Source organism: Triturus cristatus, chromosome 7 (genome assembly GCF_964204655.1).
Source record: "Triturus cristatus chromosome 7, aTriCri1.1, whole genome shotgun sequence".
Lineage (NCBI taxonomy): Eukaryota > Metazoa > Chordata > Amphibia > Caudata > Salamandridae > Triturus > Triturus cristatus.
The window spans coordinates 1,358,607,337-1,358,626,921 of NC_140590.1; the positions used below are offsets into that span (position 1 = coordinate 1,358,607,337).

The following is a 19,585-nucleotide window of genomic DNA, read 5'->3' on the forward strand; positions in this document are numbered from 1 at the left end:
TCGATGGGTGGAGAGAAGGATGGAAGAACTGATGGAGCGACGGATGGATCCATGGTGAAAAGTAGGATAGAGGGGGGACGGAGGGATGACGGGAAAAGGATGGATGGTGAGAAGGATATGGAAAGATATGGAAGGATTGCTACAGAGAAGGAAGGGTAGATAAAGAAGGGTGGGTACAGATATGGAAGGGTGGATGAGGAGAGGGAAGGGTGGATGCAGAGAAGGAAGGGCGAATGGGGAGGGTTGATGAAAATATAAAAGGATGGATAGAGAGAAGGGTGGATGGAGAGAATGATTTGTAAAGATATGGAAGGGTTGCTACAGAGAAGGAAGGGTGGAGAGAAGGAAGGGTGGATGAGAGAAGGATGGCTAGAGAGAAGGAAGGGTGGATGGAGAGAAGGAAGGGTGGATGGAGAGAAGGAAGGGTGGATGAGAGAAGGAAGGGTGAATGGGGAGGGTTGATGAAAATATAAAAGAATGGATAGAGAGAAGGATGGATGGAGAGAAGGATTTGTAAAGATATGGAAGGGTTGCTACAGAGAAGGAAGGGTGGATGAGAGAAGGATGGCTAGAGAGAAGGAAGGGTGGATGGTGAGAAGGAAGGGTGGATGAGAGAAGGATGGCTAGAGAGAAGGAAGGGTGGATGGTGAGAAGGAAGGGTGGATGAGAGAAGGAAGGGTGGATGGAGAGAAGGAAGGGTGGATGGAGAGAAGGAAGGGTGGATGAGAGAAGGATGGCTAGAGAGTAGGAAGGATGGATGGAGAGAAGGGTGGAAGAGAGAAGGATGGCTAGGGAGAAGGAAGGGTGGATGGAGAGCAGGAAGGGTGGATGGAGAGAAGGAAGGGTGGATGAGAGAAGGAAGGGTGAATGGAGAGGGTTGATGAAAATATAAAAGGATGGATAGAGAGAAGGGTGGATGGAGAGACGGATATATAAAGATATGGAAGGGTTGCTACAGAGAAGGAAGGGTGGAGAGAAGGAAGGGTGGATGACAGAAGGATGGCTAGAGAGAGGAAAGGGTGGATGGTGAGAAGGGAAGGGTGGATGAGAGAAGGATGGCTGGAGAGAAGGAAGGGTGGATGGAGAGAAGGAAGGGTGGATGGAGAGAAGGAAGGGTGGCTGGAGAGAAGGAAGGGTGGATGAGAGAAGGAAGGGTGAACGGAGAGGGTTGATAAAAATATAAAAGGATGGATAGAGAGAAGGGTGGATGGAGAGAAGGATATGTAAAGATATGGAAGGGTTCCTACAGAGAAGGAAGGGTGGATGGGGAGAGGGAAGGGTGGATGGAGAGAAGAATGCTATTGAAGGGTGGCTAGAGAGAAGGAAGGGTGGATGAGAGAAGGCTAAAATACGAGTAGCGGCACTTTAAAAGCAAAGAACATCTTACACATGGACTTGTGCCCTCTGGGGCATGGATGTGGGCACTTGTAGAGCTCCTCCTACATAGACGTTTGCGCATCTGGTACATCAGTGTGAGAATGAGCGGCCTGTACACTTGGGCCCCTCAAGAGCATGGGGTTGGGCCCTGAAGGAGGTGCATGGGTCTAGGTGCTTATATTGAGTGGACTAGGACATTACAACTACATGAATTTGGGCACACGTAGTAAATGAATGTGAGCACTTGTAGTGAATAGATGTCAGCAAGGTGGGCATGTGCACGCGCAGTGGAAAGCCCGGGCTCCCAGGCATGCTGCCGCATCCTCAACAAGCATTGCATGCCTTCATCAGTCAATGATCGTCTAATCTCATTTCTTTCCTTCTTCTGCTCCTGTTGCTGCACAAAGTCCAGAAGAGTAAGTGGGTCAGCCTTGTGGAGCACTTACGATGTCTTTGTTCACATTGTCCATATTGCCCCTCGTGTGCATTAGTTCTGAAAATTAATGGCCCAGATGAGATTTAGCTAGCAGCTGCATTTTTAGTATTTTCTTACATCATCTTTTAGAAGTATTACCACTCCCCTGCTTTCTAGAGTGCCCCTGATGGAAGGATGGTAGCATAAAGGAATCCCTGGGATTGGAGGATGGGCCGGCCATCAGTTCATGTGCTTACCCGGAGCAATGGATGGGGCCCAGCCTTGACAATTTTACATGATATAAACAATGGGTTGCTTATGTTGCACAATATGTGACAGCAGTGCTTAGTTAGTCGATAAAAAGTGCAGGAACCCACAGGGTTTCTTAAAGGCCTGCTTCCACCTCGTGCCTCTTACTTCCACCGCCCCACTCTTCCCCTCTCTTTATCTCACTCTTGCAGGTTCCTTCTTATCCCTGCCTTTTCCCTTTCTCATAGTTTTCTTATGTTTCTCATGCCCATTCTTTCTCTCTTTTCTGCCATTATCTCTCATGCCCTGGGTCAAAATCAGATGATAAAAAAATAAGTACCAGTACTCACCAGCTGCAACCACCAGACACCCCATTTTAAAAGAAAATAAGAAGGCACTGATAACATAGATAATTTAATGTGATATATGAATCTTAGCACTTCACAATAAATATAGATAAAAAGGGCTCCTGGTGAGCTAATGAATTAATTAAGAAATGAAGTTCAGACTCCTATTTTGATACTTTATTCAACAGTGGCGTAACAAAGGCCCGTGCAGCCCCCGCGGTGCGGGGATGGGGAAGGCCTGAGCTCCAAAGGCCCCCCTGGCATGACAGCTCTTGCCTGAATCCAGAGTGGGGGGCTCGATGTAGTTTTCAGCCCCCCCCCCCTCAAGTTTTGTTACACTAGTGTTTTTGAATTGTTTTAATGCCCTGACGAAGTGCCCTGATAAAGCGGTCATTGATTGTGAAACGTCTGGTGGCAATTATTTAGGATTTGGAATTAATCTTTTCTAATAACAACTTTTGACATCTGTATATCACTTATCTAATTGATATTCCAAAATATTCCCTCTGAACGTATAAGCCTACAAACAGAAAACCCTCAATTTCCATGCATATGTGTGTTTTTATATGTGGAAAATTTAAAATTCTTTCTTTGCAGACTGCTTTTGAGTGCTGTTGATTTTGACTGTCAGGTTAATTCCTGCACAGATTCACAGGCATGGGACTGAGGAAAAAAGAGAATGTCAGGGCTCTTCTTTGTGCAGATTCAGGGCACATAAAGCGCTATTTGATCAATTAAAATCCACAATTTAGGTTAGTCATCAAATCAATTCATTTAATTAACCCTCAACAAGGAGGACAGGGAGTGGTTAAGTTTTCAAACCATGAAGGTTAAAAGGTTTACAGAATTAAAATCATCAAATTGGTGTCAATCAATTAATCAATATATGAATGCATTTAATAATTATAAAGCTCAAATCAATCAGTCATATAAGTATAAGAACAAATTCGTTTAAATTCTCTCAAAAGGAAAAAGTTAAGTAAGTTTGTTCTTCCATGAAGAGGGCACCCTACTCTGCTCTAAGCTGTCTCTGAAGGGGACAAAAGCATCTTCTGGAAAGGTTCTGCCATACACATTCAACAATAAAGTTTCTCTACCTCCTTCAAACTTACAGTCCTCTGCAATAACCGAGAGACATTGGACCAGCCTGTACAGGCGCACAGTAGCAGCCAATGAAAACATTCTGCAGCTGTCACTTAAAGGAAAACAATCCACATGGGACAGAAAGCAAAGACCCATCAGGTTCATTCATTGTCAGTTCAGCGTCTCCTAGGAATAAAATACACAAATGACATAAAACAAGATGGCTATCAAATGTTAGTCATACAAAACATGGCCTACATTAACTGTGGCCAATCTAAATCTGAATAATACACAGTAAGTAGCATTTGCGTGTTCACATGTTAATGGCGACATAATTCCAAACATTTTATATGTAAAATGACTCATTCATTGTCAGTTCAGCGTCTCCTAGGAATAAAATACACAAATGACATAAAACAAGATGGCTATCAAATGTTAGTCATACAATACATAGCCTACTTTAACTATGGTCAATTTAAACCTGAATAATACACAGTAAGTAGCATTTGCGTGTTCACATGTTAATGGCGACCTAATTCCAAACATTTTATATGTAAAATGACCCTATCAAGAACAAGGCTTCCGAATGAAATGCAAAAAGCTGTAGTTATGTATATTTGTGCCTTCATGCTATGTTTTATGTGTGTATACTAATGTCTAATATATGTCTTCCTATTGTGTTATAGCCCAACCAGGGAGCCACGTATGACTCTGTGTTGATCTGTTACATAATGAGGAAATATACTCCTTTAAACAAAACCGGACAGAGAACCAACTAGGCAGGAGGCACCAATTACAAAAGTTAAACCAGAGAATTACTTCCACCAAAAACAAAGATCCTTCTGTGTGCAAACTCACAAAGGCACCCTCTGTCCAAAGGAACCACCCTGAAAAACAGGGCCAATAAAGCAAATAAACTTGTATTGTGATTGCACCACTATTATTCAATATAATCAAATGGTCCACATAAAGTCCATCAAATATTCAGTTGTCCATCTTTATTATTGATTCGTAATCTTCTTGTTTATAGAAAACAAACAGCCAACGCGTTTCGTTCTCCACAGAGAACTTCTTCAGGGCTGTAAAATTAAAACATAGATAAAAACCAACATCGTTTGTGACAAACATAAATATACACAACATGTAAACATATACAAAACCACATTTAAATAAAACACTTGAAATACAATACCACATAAAAAACGGATGAAAGTACAATAATCATCCCCATATGAACCAAAATGGATTGTGTCAATAGGTTCAGTCAAAAAGAATCGACCCATGTATGACCATTCATCAATATTGACCTCCCATATATTAATACCGAGTTTCCCAGAAAGAATCAGATCGTCCATTGCCCATATGTATGTAAAGTATAGAAATGTTAAGAGCAAACAAAAACATTTATTTCAACCAGAATATTAAATTTTCAACAATAATCTTATTGCATGGTTGACATTTTTGTAGACATTCATCGCTATGCATGCAAAACTATACATGCCTTGTTATTACTAAAAAGACAAAAGGGAAGATAAAGGAGAGAAAGAAAAGGGAAATGAGAGGGAAAATCAAAAAGAAATAACCACATCAGAACAACGTACCATTCCTGATTGTCACGAAAAAGCCGATATAAAATTTGTGACCATGTCGTCCTAATCCAAAGCGTCCTATCTGCCCGTTAGATCTAAATCAACTGTGGAAATAAGCGTAACGAGAAACCGAAAAAATATAATAAACTAAGGGGGAATCACCAAAAAGAACGTCACAAATATATGCATGTTATATATGGAATACCATAAATATGTAACGCTCAACCTACCTTCTAGGTTGAGGGAAATGTGTTAGCCATCTTCCAAATTATCATTATTATGGCGTCATCCAATGCAATTGTGATATGATAGTCACCGTACAGTTCTTATTCCATCATTATAGTAGAAGTATCGCGGTATTACCTAATCCAAAATTAACCATCATGAAACAATATATTAGTGTCTAGAGTTTTAGACAAACACCATTTGGGGCCAAAGCCCCAAAAGATACCATTAGGAGATTCCCAGTTTCCCATTTGCATACTGCCATTACACTCCTTCCAAGAATTATAACAATAAAAAGTAATCTTCCTAACAAGGAAAGATGTAAGGAGTGTGAACAGTAGCCAAACTATAAACACGGGTTGGTGAAAGAACGTATAAGGTAAGAGAGAGTTCAACTGTATGCATTAATCTCAGCCAATTTATCGTTTGCATATTGTCATTACAGTCCTTCCAAAAATTGTAATATTCTCAGTATTAATTTATGGGAGGTCAATATTGATGAATGGTCATACATGGGTCGATTCTTTTTGACTGAACCTATTGACACAATCCATTTTGGTTCATATGGGGATGATTATTGTACTTTCATCCGTTTTTTATGTGGTATTGTATTTCAAGTGTTTTATTTAAATGTGGTATTGTATATGTTTACATGTTGTGTATATTTATGTTTGTCACAAACGATGTTGGTTTTTATCTATGTTTTAATTTTACAGCCCTGAAGAAGTTCTCTGTGGAGAACGAAACGCGTAGGCTGTTTGTTTTCTATAAACAGGAAGATTACGAATCAATAATAAAGATGGACAACTGAATATTTGATGGACTTTATGTGGACCATTTGATTATATTGAATAATAGTGGTGCAATCACAATACAAGTTTATGAGGAAATATACTATTTGCAGGTGTATTTTTCACAAATAGTAGAGCAAATATAAAAGCATGCAGAAAACTGAGCAGTAATTAAATATGTTAAATACAGAGAGAATGTTCAATACATAAATACTATAAAACCAGGAAACATATCCAAACTATCCATCACTTTGTCTGGTGACAAAAAGTCAGTGGCGTAGCTAGGGGGGGTGGGGTGGGTAGTGGTCTGCCCCGGGCGGCATGTGATTTAGGGGCGGCGGCATCCGCCCACCCCAGCTCTTACCTGCAGCCACGTGGGGCAGCAAAAGCAGGAATTGATCCACAGCCCCCCCCCGCTCTTACGGTCGCCGCAGAGTGGCAAAAGCTTGGACCGCCATAGGCGGCAAAAGGCCTAGCTACGCCACGGCAAAAAAAAATAGAAACTCATAAACACGTGTATCTGAACTGCACTTGATTTAATAGATTGTGTTGCTTTATGGGAAAACACAAGCCACCACATACCCTGGTTAACTTGGAAGACGGCCAATTGTACATATTCGTACACAGGACCGTTTGTCATTCTGGTTATCAGAAACGTTTTTTTGGCTTGTTTGGTAAGTCCTATGTTGTTGAACTGGGTGCTTCCGTATCATCTTTCCATATTTTTTTCTGTGCTGCAGAATTCATGTTGTCACTTCCTGCATTGAATCCCGACACCCACACACCCCATGCCAAGGCAACACGTGTCTTTAATATGTCTTTCTTTCTTGTTTTGTGTCAGGATTCCATAAGCAAACAGCTGGCATACAGCATGCACCAACTGCAGGGAAACAAACAATATGGGACCGAGAAATCCGGGTACCTGTGCAAAAAGAGCGATGGGTAAGTGTGCTGCACTGCACAGGCGAATCTACAGTGTATGTGGTGGGTCATACTGCCTTTCAGAAAAAGTTATGGGGATTATTGGCGAATAGGGAAATTAAAACAGCCAAGAACTGATGCCGCAAATCGTTTGTGCACCAGTGCTTAATTAGAGCCAGTGGTTTCCATTGCTGAGGACTATCACTTATTTCACAAGGCCGGGACTTTGGATTTCTGATTTTGCAGGTCGTAGTCTCAATATGAATTGTCCAACTTGAGAATTAAATTAATCCTGTACCCCCTGGATGGATGCTGGCCTGGTATATCTTCCCAGGCGGGTCCACCCCGTCCAGTCTGGTTGAATGCATAGCATCACGTTAGTGATAATGTCATCACGCCTGTTCCATCTCTATGAAATCCTCATCAACCACTAACTTGTCTTCCCTATTGCCAGTTCATCCCGGAGTCTGCTGCCTGAGGCTAAGCCTTTCATTGGATAATGGAAGCTGGGGGGCTGGCTCATGGCTGAGGTGTAGACAAGGTAGGTTGGGAGAGCACAGGCCGAACTTGGTGGTGAGGCCACGTGAGGAAGAACAAACCTAATTGCAGACTTTGCGATCTCTTCCCTTAACGAGCTTGAGGCGGCCATGGCTCCCCACAAATTTCAAGCTTCATGGAGTCACCCCTCGTGGTGATGGGCAGCCTCTGAGCACTCTAATTGCTGAGCGTGCGTGAGTCTAGGTGGCCACAACAGCCACACTCGCTGGCAGCATTACAGCTGGGGGTCAGTGCTTATGCTGTAGCGGGCAGGACAATTTGAGCAGTGGTTTCTGGACCAAACAATTTGCAGGCAGCACCAGCAGTGACCTGACCAATGACCTGCTGTGACCAGTGTTCCTCTCTGGCAGTCGCCTGTTCAGTAATGAAACCAATGGGTCCAAATGCAACTGTATCTGCAGCACCATGTGTGCTCTTGGCTTCTTCCCTGGGTTACATGTGATAATGGCTTGCAGTTTCTACCTTGATTTTCCAAGGCGAGTCCACATACTTTGGCATGCTGTTACCTATTCTTTTTGATATAATCAGTCCAAAAGAGTAAATGATCCGAGCAGAATCAGGGTAAATATCTCCAAGGAGATCAGAGAGTGGAGCACTTGTCTTTCAAATACTGGAGATCTACAAGTCACACGTTCAAGTCCTAGCAAGGATGATCCACCATTACGTCCATTGGAAAGTTGACGAATGAAGTAATATTGGATATATATTTATTTGCAGTGTTTAGAACTGTGGTATGAGGGATTTTCTGTACTTTGAAAAAGTGTGCAGAGATTTGTTATGCCAACTGGTATATTCCTGGAAAAACAGATCCCTTTGCCTTTTATATGCGGCTACCGCTGTGCTGAATTGTGAGATTCTGCACAATCATCGCTTGTACTGCCCCGGGTTGGCACACTATTAGTACTGTTGTGTGGTCAGATTCCATGAAGAGACAAATCCCACGGGCATGATATTTTTGGGCAATTTGTCTGGATAAGGTAATATAGGCTCTGAACTGTAGCTACCAAACTATTTGTTATTCAGTATATCTGTGTGTTCCAGTGACCTGGAACCTTTGCTGGGCAATACTGCATGCATGAGAAATTGTTCTTGTCAATCAAGTTTTGTTCAGCACACAAAGGAAGGAGCTGGCATACAGGGGGGCTTTGTTGCACCCAGGATAGGACCCTGGGATTAAGGGTGTCTCTTCTGGTGGCATTGTTCGCTAATCACTGATTTCGGTCTTTTTTTTTTTGTTTAAAAAGCTTTATTTAAAAATGTAGAACAATTGCAGACAAAAAATAAATAAATGAATAGAAACAGAACGAGATATAAATCGTGAAATAGTCCAAAGTGATACAAGAGATAAATACTTGTCAAATACAATACATTAAATTCAGGTAAAAAAAGTAAAAAAGATCTCAAAGTGCATACACCGGAAAGAATCTGCGATTATATAATAAGTAGCATTTTATAGACTGATTTGTGTCTTTATGAAAGTCATCCCTGCAGAGGTCTGTGATTTGCAAAATGTCAGAAGCTCCTTCTAGGAGTGCGATCAGCTCGAACGGATAGCGTGAGGCAAGAACTTTACGTTTCTAAGTGTGTTTTTAGAACAACAGCTTCTTCTATAGGCTAGATTAGATTAAGTTCAAGCAGCATTTGTATCGACCGCCCAGTGCTAAAACAACACGCTGATCAACAAGTGCAAAAATCGTTTTTTCCTCCACTCCCTCAGGTAAGTGTTGGACCCTGCAGAAGCTTTCCTGGGGCACGTGGCTTGCTGTAAATTCCCGTAATAATGTTCTGTTTTGGGCGGGAATCCAGCCTACTCGCTTTGAAACAAGGGATTTAGCACTGAAAAAGTTGATTTTGAAAGCGATCTGAAACCTAGCTTGAAGGGCATCCCGTCGACATTCAATACAACAAACCTTATGGGCTTCCAAACTATACACTAGCTTTCTGAGTAATTATTTTGTCTTTTGCCTAATTGTCTTAAAAAAAAATGTGACTGTTGCTGCATTTACATCTTCTGCTGGAGGGCTTTTCAATTAACGTACTACAGTTTTTTTTAAATAAATATTTTCTAATGTCAACCCTAAAATTCAAAATGGTGTCCCATGTCTCCCTTTCCCCCATATTATTGTGATTTATAGATGTAGAAATATTGTTAATAGCGTAGCGAGTATTAAGAAAAATACCTGGTTCACATCATTCACAGAGAGAACAATCCATCCTCTCTAGATTTCCCCACCAATTTCTGGGTTTCTTACTATACGTAGTAAAGCACTAGAACAGTTTTTTACAACAAAAAAGTAACACCAGGCAGGGGCTAATAAACAATAGAAGCAGCCTCCTTATACAATAATAGGGACTTTTGAATGGTTCGCTTTTAATTATTGTCGACGGCGTTTCGACCCCTATAATATTCGGATGATTACCCCCGCAGATCGGAGTGGTTTACATCAGTGCAATAAGCACTAATTGTTTTTACCCTGATACTCATCCAAATACACAAATAATTTTTTCACTGGGGATACTTTGCACTATATACATAAATATTTTTTTCTAGAATGTCATTGTTATATATATACATTATCTACTGGCGGTCGCCAGTAGATAGTTATAGTTAGGACCGTGCTTCCATAGGAAATCCGCAACATTCTATTTGGAATAACTTTGGCGCCGGTTGACGAATCCTCGCAAAATTTTCAAAATAGGTGGGGCGCTCCGCTCCGCTCTTACCCTGAAAGTCTCGGGGGGATTCGTCAAGCGGGGGCTGAGAAAAAAGGGGGGTCCCAAAACGCATTTTCCCCATGCAATGTTCCATAGGGACCTTTAGTCCAAGGTACAGCCCGAACGGCTGAACAGAATTACTTGAAATTTGGCAGAGAGGTAGTCCTCAGGTCAGGGATGTGCCTTTTGCAGGTCTGGTGTCAATCTGTTCAGTAGTTCCTGAGAAAATCAAAAGTAAAATCATATATCTATGTGGGCGGAGCCTAACCACACATCTCATCCTGAGATCTGATTGGCTGTCAGCACTTCATCCAAGAAGTGTTGGCAGCCATCTTGGGACCAATATACATGATAGCACCTCATTAAAAAGCATTGCAGTTAATAGAAGGTTTTAAGACTTTAGTTACATTATAAATCATTTGTTGATGGTACCATACTCATTTTAGGAATTGCGGTATGTTCTAAGGTGATTTCACCATGTGAAAAAGCCTTCTGCTGGGATATCATGATTGAGAGAAAAATATTTTCTCATGCTTTTCCCACAGAGGTTTGGAAGGTGATCTATAAGCTAAACTGAGAGCTTATTTTCTGTAAATTCACATTATCTTTCTCAGTCATGTGAGACTGAAGTCTGACATTTTCAGTAAAACATGTACATCCAACAAGGGCAGAGACTGTCAGTTGATTCCTTTGTGTTCTACTGCAGCTTCCCAGAGTGTTCCAAAGAACAACTAGAGCGCTAACAGTCCTACTTATGATAAACGTATGGCACACCTGAAGCCATCTTGCTTGGATTAAAGTGGTAACTCTTAAAACATTTAATTTAAAAAGGAACAAAATGAGGGGGTTCATTTTTCCATAAAAAGTATGATTAGTGCTGCAGAAAGAAAAATTAGGGCACATTTTGAGTGACTTCTCAAATCCTCTTCTATTTCATAAAAAAATTCTGACATGCATACTGAAACATGCACTTTCAATACCAGCAGCAGTTTTCCCTGGTGAGCAGTAGCTTTACTACAGTGATCTAATGAGCAAAAAGAGTGCTAACATTCTGAATTTATGGCAAATGTGTGACACATCTGAATGCCTTTGGAATCAAAGTAAAAAACTCAAAGTATTTCCTACTGAGGAGACTGCAGTAAATGAGGAAATTAGGAAACTTCATAACAAATAAGTCTGCCAAGATGGCCACCAGAGACAAAAGAGCCCAAATGTAGCCCAAATATCACCCAGATGTAGCCCAAGTATAGCCCAATGACAGAATGTCCCAGAGTGTTCTTAAAAAGAACTAGAGCGCTTACTGTCTTCATTATGACAAAAGTATGGCACACCTGAAGCCATCTTGATTGGAATAAACTGGTAACACTTAAAACATTTAATTTAAAAAGGAACATATTGAGGGGGTTAATTTTGCCATAAAAATTATGATTAATGCTGAAGAAAGAAAATGAGTGCACATTTTGAGTGACTTCTCAAATCCTCTTCTATTTCATTAAAAAATTCTGACATGCAGACTGAAACATGCACTTTTAATACCAGGAGCAGACTTCCATGGTGAACAGTAGTTTTACTACAGTGATCTAATGAGCAACTAGAGTGCTAACATTCAGAATTTATGGCAAATGTGTGACATATCTGAATACCTTCATGATGGAATCAAAGTAAAAAACTGAAAGCATTTCCTACTGAGGAGGCTGCAGTACATGAGGAAATTAGGAAACTTCATAACAAATAAATCTCCCAAGATGGCCACCGGAGACAAAAGAGCCCAAATGTAGCCCAAAATCACCCAGATGTAGCCCAAATATAGCCCAATGACAGAAGTGTGCAAAACACTTATTATTTTGTGTTTTTGCAGTGTTATATAGTGCAGACTTGTCAGGTATTGGAGTGCTTTACATGAGCATTGGTTACATCACACAAGAACAAATTCATTTTGGTTGTAGACATGGGGAGACTAAGTTTTTTGACCAGAATCACAGAATGTCGAGCTGAAGCAGAAACTCCAACCTGGTTCCCCAGTTGCAAAATTTGCAGTTCTGGAAGTAACACCACATCCTCTCCCCTAAGTGCAACATTTAATCAAGTGGTCAACTGGATAAAAAAACATAAAGGTAACAAATAATTTAAAAGTGCTTTCTCGCTATTTGAAAATTCAGAAAATATGTCCTTATTTTAGTCTTTTAGAGCACTAACCATAATTTTGATGCCAATAAGACCCTCTCATATATGTAATTTCTAAAGGAAATGCTCTAGGTATTACAGTTTTGATTACATCAAGATGACGTCAGGCCTTCCACACTTTTGTAATAAATATAGAATGTTAGCAATCTAGTTGTTCATTAGGATACTGTTGAGAGGCAGAGGCCAGGGGCACGGACTCTGAAAATTGAAGGCAGGTAGGAGGGTGCAAAGGCAACAATTTAACCACACTGAGCAGGCAGGAAGGGCCGTGGCAGCACAACAGACTATGGAGGGCAGTGAAAAGGGGGGCAGGGGCAACAAACCAACAATACAGGACTTGCAAGAGAGGCTGTGGCAATGTAATAGACCATTGTGGGCAGAAGGAAGAGGCAATGGTAGTAGAACCATACATGCCAACAGACCCGATTCACCCAGGAAACGTCCAATGCTTTTAAGCTCAATTGGGCTTTATTTTATCTGTCTCCTGTCTACAATCTCCTCTTTTTCAATGTAACTCAAAGGGGGAAATCAATACCCCAGTTTTTTTTCAAAACTTCCTCTTACCAAGTTCAAAATGTTCGCAAGTATGGTACATTGGATCATGGAAGGAAATGGGGTAGGGACATGGACTTGGATAACAAAGGACAGGAGGGACATGGAGAGGTGCACCAAACTGACCCTGCAGGGCAGGCATCAGGGTTTGCAGCAGCACAATACACCACACAGGGCATGCGGGGCGGGAGTGCAGCACAACAATCCATAGAAAGCAAGAGGGAGGGGACAGGACCATGCACATGGACAACAGAGAACAGAGGGGCAAGAGGCAGGACCATAATGGACAGATAGGAGAGAAAGCTACAGCATAACAGACCATAAAGGGCAGGAGAGATGGATCATGGGCATTACAATGGAACAGACAAGCCAGGACGGAGGGAGTAGGGGTCTGCACATGTAAACAGAGGGCTGGGGGTAAGGGGGCAGGGCAGGAGCAGCAAGATAGCCATGGAGGTTAGGCAGGATGGGCACTAGAAGCAAGACACACCATGAAGAGCAACAGTGAGACTTTGATGGCATACACACAGACCATGGAGGGAAGGTGGGAGGAGTTCAGGGGCAGCTAACTGACCACACAGGGAAGGTGGGAGGGGCCATGGCAGCACAGAAGACCATGCATGGCAAGTGGGAGGGTTAGTGGTAGCACAATGGCTATGATGGGCAAGAAGGAGGGTGCAGGGGCATGCACAAAGGACGATGGAGGATAGAAGGGAGGGTCAGGACCTGTGCACAGACAAGAAAGTTCAGGGGAAGGGGCCTCACAACAGACCGTACGGGGCTGGCAGGAGGAGCAGTTGCAGCACAACAGACCAGGGAGGGCAGAAGGGTGTGGCAGTACAATGGAACATGTAGGACAGGAGGAAGAGGATAGGGGCATGGCATGTGGACAGGCAGGGTGGAGGTGGCAGGGACAGGTTACAGTCATCTGACAATGCAGGTGGGAGGGGAGTGGCAGCTCAACAGAACAGTCAGAGTAGATAGGAGTGGCAGGTCCATGGAACATGGTGGGCAAAAAGGATAGAGCAGGGGCATGCACAAAGACATCGGAGGGCAGGGGGAAGGAGAATAGGGGCAGCAAGCTAAGCACAGAGTTTAAGCAGGAGGTCAATGATGGGGCATAGAATTGGGCAATGGAGGGTAGGAGGAGTGGACTGGTACATCATACTAAATTGAGGGCAGTGGCAGCACATCAGACCATGCATGGCAGGAGGGAGGAGGCTAGTCCATGGATTCACACAACAGAGGATAGGGAGGAGGGGGATGGGGCAGCAAGCTAACTGTTCAGAGAAGGCGGGTATTAGGAACTTTATTGTTTTTAAGACGTGTGTCTGTGCGAACTACTTAAAATATGAACAAGTATGCAGCATAATCTCACTTTTATTCAGGAAGAAGAGGACGTTTGTGACTGTGACTCCGGGCTCACTTGGCAGAAACACCCCCTGACCCTCCACCCCCTATCGCAAAATGTAATGCCCGTGAAAAGGGTAGGTGAACACAGTGTTATATAGAACATAGTCCTGAGAACACGATTGAAAATGAAAACTAGATATAGTATATGGTATAAACTATGCACCAAAAAGTGTGATATAAGATGAACCAGGCGTGAAATATAATATGCAATACATTGTGCGCAATGACAGATTCATTGGAGAGCGCGAGATAGCACAGGCACTAGCGCGTGCTATGCGATATGCGCCTTGGAGTATAATATGCACAGGGCACTGTTGTGTAACCTAACTAGTCTCTAAAGTTGTAATATAAAATATGTGCTGGGGAGTGTGACGTTGCATATGCACTGTGACAAAGATATGGATCCCAGATTGTAATATGTATGGCATAGCACTGTGCGTTATAACATAGGCATCGAGGAAGGCACGTTAGATGGGGCAATATAACCCGTGCGAAGACAAGTGTGGCATGACATATTCACGGGGTGGTGTTACAGTGCACATGGGCTAGAGAGTGTCATAGCATATGCACTAGCTAGTGGAATACAACACAGAGGTGTGTGGCACTCAGCAGGCAATGGTGGGTGTAACACAGCATTGGGCTCTGCCAGGAGCGCGCTGTGACTCTCAAGTGATGTTCGTCCCCTTTCCAGAGAGTAAAATAAAAAGTATTACACATCCGGTAGTGGATGTGTGTTTTATTAACCGTGAGGGGGGTTTCTTGCATAGTTTTGGTCGAATTTTTGTCGAATACCCTTTGAATGGCTTGGTGTGCATGTATATTAAATGTGCCCGTCAATAGCTACCCATGTTTGTATAAATAAACGACAAGGGTGTCTACCGGGATTAGGCACGGTAGGGCATCAGACATGTCAGAGCTTCACTAGTGGTGTAAATACATTCCACGTGGATTCATTGTATGCATAGTCGCCTTTTAATGAATATCACACAAATCGTCATGGTGATAGGTACGTACGGTTTGTCCAGCATGTCCTAGGTGTGTCTATAAATATATATTTTTTAAAAATAATAAAAAACAGTGGCCGGCCCTGGGGATTGGGGTAAAAAAAATATAATTAGGAGACAGGTCCTGGGGGATGGGGTCATCAGGGCCAATAAATTAGAATAAGAAGGGGAACCACACAGCCCCCTTCTTAAAAAATTAAAATAAATAAAACACTGGCATCGTGCCGGAGGCCACGCCCCCTCCTTGCAGCACTCTGCAAACGCGTTCCCTGGCGAGTTGTAAGTTGGGGAATTAATTCCTCTTCAATACTGAGGGTCCCTGAGGGCCAACTAGCCCAACAGGCATCTCCAGTATGCACCAGGGAGCTGCGCTGCAGACAGGTGTTCTGAGGCCAAGCCCCTTTTTACACCTCTCTGCAACGCAGCTCTGTGGCGCTTACTGGAGGTACCTAGTGGTCTAGTTTGACCCTAGGGACCCTTAGGATTCAAGGGGACTTAATCTCTCAATTTAGAACAGCCACAGGGCGCGTTTACACAGTGGTGAAGGGAGGGGACGGGGCCTGAGGTGACGTGTGCAAACACGCACTATGGCACGTTTTAATTTGGGGATATAATTTTCCTTCAATACTGAGGGCCCCTGGGGGCTAACTAGCCCACCAAGTGCTTCCAGTAAGCGCCACTGAGCTGCATTGCAGAGAGGTGGTCTAGGCTGTGCCACTTTTTACACCTCTCTGCAACGCAGCTCTGTGGCACTTACTGCAGGTACCTAGTGGGCTAGTTGGACCCTAGGGACCCTCAGGATTCAAATGAACTTAATCTCCCAACTAAAAACGGACACAGGGCGTGTTTACACAGTGGTGAAGGGAGGGGACGGGGCCTGAGTTAACGTGTGCAAAAACTCCCTGTGGCCTGTTTTTTTTTTTTTTTTTTTTTTTAAAACCTTTATTGACAGTTCAAGAAGAACAAGTATGGGCCTACAACCCCCCAGGGCCGGCCGCTAAGCAATCAGAGCAAGAACGACAAGTATAAACACAGGCAGCACTTCGGGGAGCAAAATCGTACTGCTTATACTGTGGACAGCGTAAGTAGGGCACCAGGAGAAAGAGGTTTTCATTTTATGATGAAACAAGGCAGAAGGATCAGGTGACAAGCAATTTTAAAACAACGATCACGGATATGCAGAGTAATGAACGTTAGCGATTTACAGCAATCTATTCGGTCGATGGCGCAAATACAAGAACATCAGGATGGAGAAAAACATAGTCTACAGCTGCGCCCGCAGTCCCCCGCCAGAACTCCCCAAGAACACCCCGGAAGTTGTGAACACATGGAACGGCAACAAGGCATAGCAAAAGGAGGTGTATCACGCTGATCCCAGAAAAAGAAAGACAAAAAGAATCAGAGAAGAAAAAGGAGGCCATGGAAAAAGATGAAGGAATACAGAGTCCCCTCCCCCAACCCCCCACCCTGCACCTCTGCATATGAGTACGGCCCCCCCCCCCCCAGCAGTGTGCCTGTCGCCCTGGAACCAGACCCGAAATGTAGGAGAATAGGGAAAAAGAAGTAGGAAAGGACCCCCACCAGACGGGGGGGTTGAGAAAGCATTTATAAACTGGAGGAGGGCCTTCATAACAGACCCCCGGCTTCTCCCTCCCGCACGGTAAGGTTCCCCTAAAGTGAACAAGGAACAGCACAAAAACAATCTTCTCAAACCACAATGGGGAGCATTATGCACCTATTGTGCCAGTAGCCATGTCAGGAGAGCACACCACCCCAAGCCCGCCCGTCCACTAGGCGACCACCCCCGAGGGGCCAGCCTCATCCCTGACCACTCTGTGGAATTCTGCCCATGCCAACCCCTCGACCCAGCACCATACCCAATGTTCCTAGGCAGAGGAATGTCCGACAATGACAGAGAAGCGACGCACACAGGTGGGGTGGAAGTCTCTGAGCATCAACACAGTCCGCCGCGTGAGGAAACAGGCTTCCCAGTGCTGCCCTAGGGTCTGCACTGCACGCAAGGCTCAGGAAGGCAGAAGCAGCCAAAACAGACATTAGTTGCTGGAGTTGTCTCTGGGTCGCAGGAGGGCATGCACGGGATGAGGCCACCACATCTCACTCAGGTCCAACGCCTCCGGGACAGATCAGGCCCTCAGAAGGTCGAACACACTGTAGCATACTGGCCGGGGCGTCCAGTCGTGTACTAACCTCAGGGGGGGCCGCCACAGCGTCCTCCTGCGCGCAGTGTGGGTTAGACTCTGTGTTCGTGCGGACAGGCGGGCCGCCACTGCCCCAACTCCGACGCCACACCATCGAGCTTACTCCCCAAGATCACGAAACCATGAACCAAGGAGGAGTGAAGAGTACCAAGAGCCTCGAGGAGGTCGCCGTACCCCAGCTCAGCTCTCTGTGATCTAGCCGCCACACTCCCAAGAATCGTACGCTCACAGGCCCGCTGCGGCCCAGCGGACAGGATGGTAGGCTTCATCGACCCAAGATGGCCGCCAAGTATGCCCGACCCTCACCGGGGCCGGGACCCCGGGACAAGCGTCGCGATGTCCACGTCGCGGGTGACCGGGTTCCGGGGGCAGGCAAAAAACTATCCGTGGTCACGGGCAACAGTCGTCCCCACCACGGACCAGCTCCCGTAGAAATCCGGGGGCGGCCCGCAATGATCGGGGCAGGATACGGACGGCGGCCGGGCAGCTCACCAGCAAGGCAGGGACAGTCACCGGAGGATCTAAGATTTGCACCCCCGGTCATGCACTCGGTCAGCTACACTGGGCAGTAGAAGTGACCACGCCGAAATGTAGGCCGAGTTTAACACCGCTTCGGTGGGCCGACTCCACCCAGTCACCACCGGCCGCTGTTGTCGCACTGCCACCCGGCCACGGCGCCCACTCGATGTCCCGGCTCCAGGGCCGCACAGGCCGCAAAGTTCAGATGCAGTTTTCTCCGGCGATAGCACGGCTAGAAACCTCGGAGTCACACAGTCGGGAGCCCCTCTCCTTCAGAAACACGACCACGTAGCACAAGTTGAGGATCTCAGGCAGGATATCCGTGCGGGGTGCGGAGGTTCACGGAGCCGGGAGTCTACGCTGCCGTCCTGGTCGCCATCTTGGCTCCTCCCTGTGGCCTGTTTTTAGAGGTAGTTTTAATCCCCCTGCCCTATTATATACTAGGGGCTTACAGAGGAGGTCATGCTAATCACAGGGGGACCCCAACGCAGAATGTTCCCTAGTGTATGTAGGTGTTTTCACTGTATTTTAAGTGTCTTTTAACATAGCACTGGCTCTAGGACTGGTTAGTCAGACTCAGTTACCACCAGTATCCGTTGAGGGTACATGATGATTTTGCAACAAGGAGTCTTTCTGCTCTTCTTTTTGTTCTTTCTGCACGTTATCCTTCTTCCTGCACTTTTCTTCGTCTTTGAGGACTTCTGTTGCTTCTTTCTGCACTTCTTTTTTTTCTTTCTGTGCATTTTTTCTTCTTTCTTCACATGTCCTACCTCTGTGGGCATAGTTAGAAATTAGCATTTAAAAAACCTTTGAAATTCACAGAAAAAACCATAGGTTTCAGGCACGTTATATTTAGGAATTAGCATTTAAAAAACCTCAGAAATTCACTGAAAAAACCATAGGTTTCAGGGGTGTTATAGTTAGCTGGACTTTCACTTGTACAAAACCATTGAAATTCCCCCGTTATAGTTAGTTCAGCTAACTATAACTCGCGTGCCCGCAATGCACTGCTGATGACGTCACATATTACATCACTCATGACATGGTCAGTGACATCACTCATGACATCACTGATGACATCTCAAATGACATCGCTGATGACATCACTGATGACATCATCCTTGTGATAGAGTGGCAGACCTCCTCTCACCCTAATATAACCTTTGATACACACATTCAAAAATAGAGACTAAAATTTTCAAAACAATGGACATACCATTTACCAGTTACAACAACCTCTTCAGTAATTCTAAGATCCACATACACATCCACTCATTCACCAACAGTCCTATACAGTCACTCATACATGTACTCACTCATCATATGTACTCATACACCTATACATCCTGTTACACAATGCCACTCATCCATAGAGTTACTCACACACATAGTCACTCATGCTAATAAAGAATCAAACATACATT

The 19,585-nt window shown here is 44.2% G+C and overlaps 1 protein-coding gene across 1 annotated transcript in view; it reads left to right on the forward strand.

Annotated features, from left to right (window-relative positions):
- LOC146812057 (arf-GAP with SH3 domain, ANK repeat and PH domain-containing protein 1-like) overlaps positions 1-19,585 on the forward strand; it is a 1,117,518-nt gene that overhangs the window by 526,036 nt on the left and 571,897 nt on the right. The window contains exon 10 of the mRNA XM_085619062.1: positions 6,918-7,018. Within this exon, the coding sequence (XP_085475188.1) occupies positions 6,918-7,018 (101 nt within the window). The remainder of the gene's footprint in view (positions 1-6,917; positions 7,019-19,585) is intronic.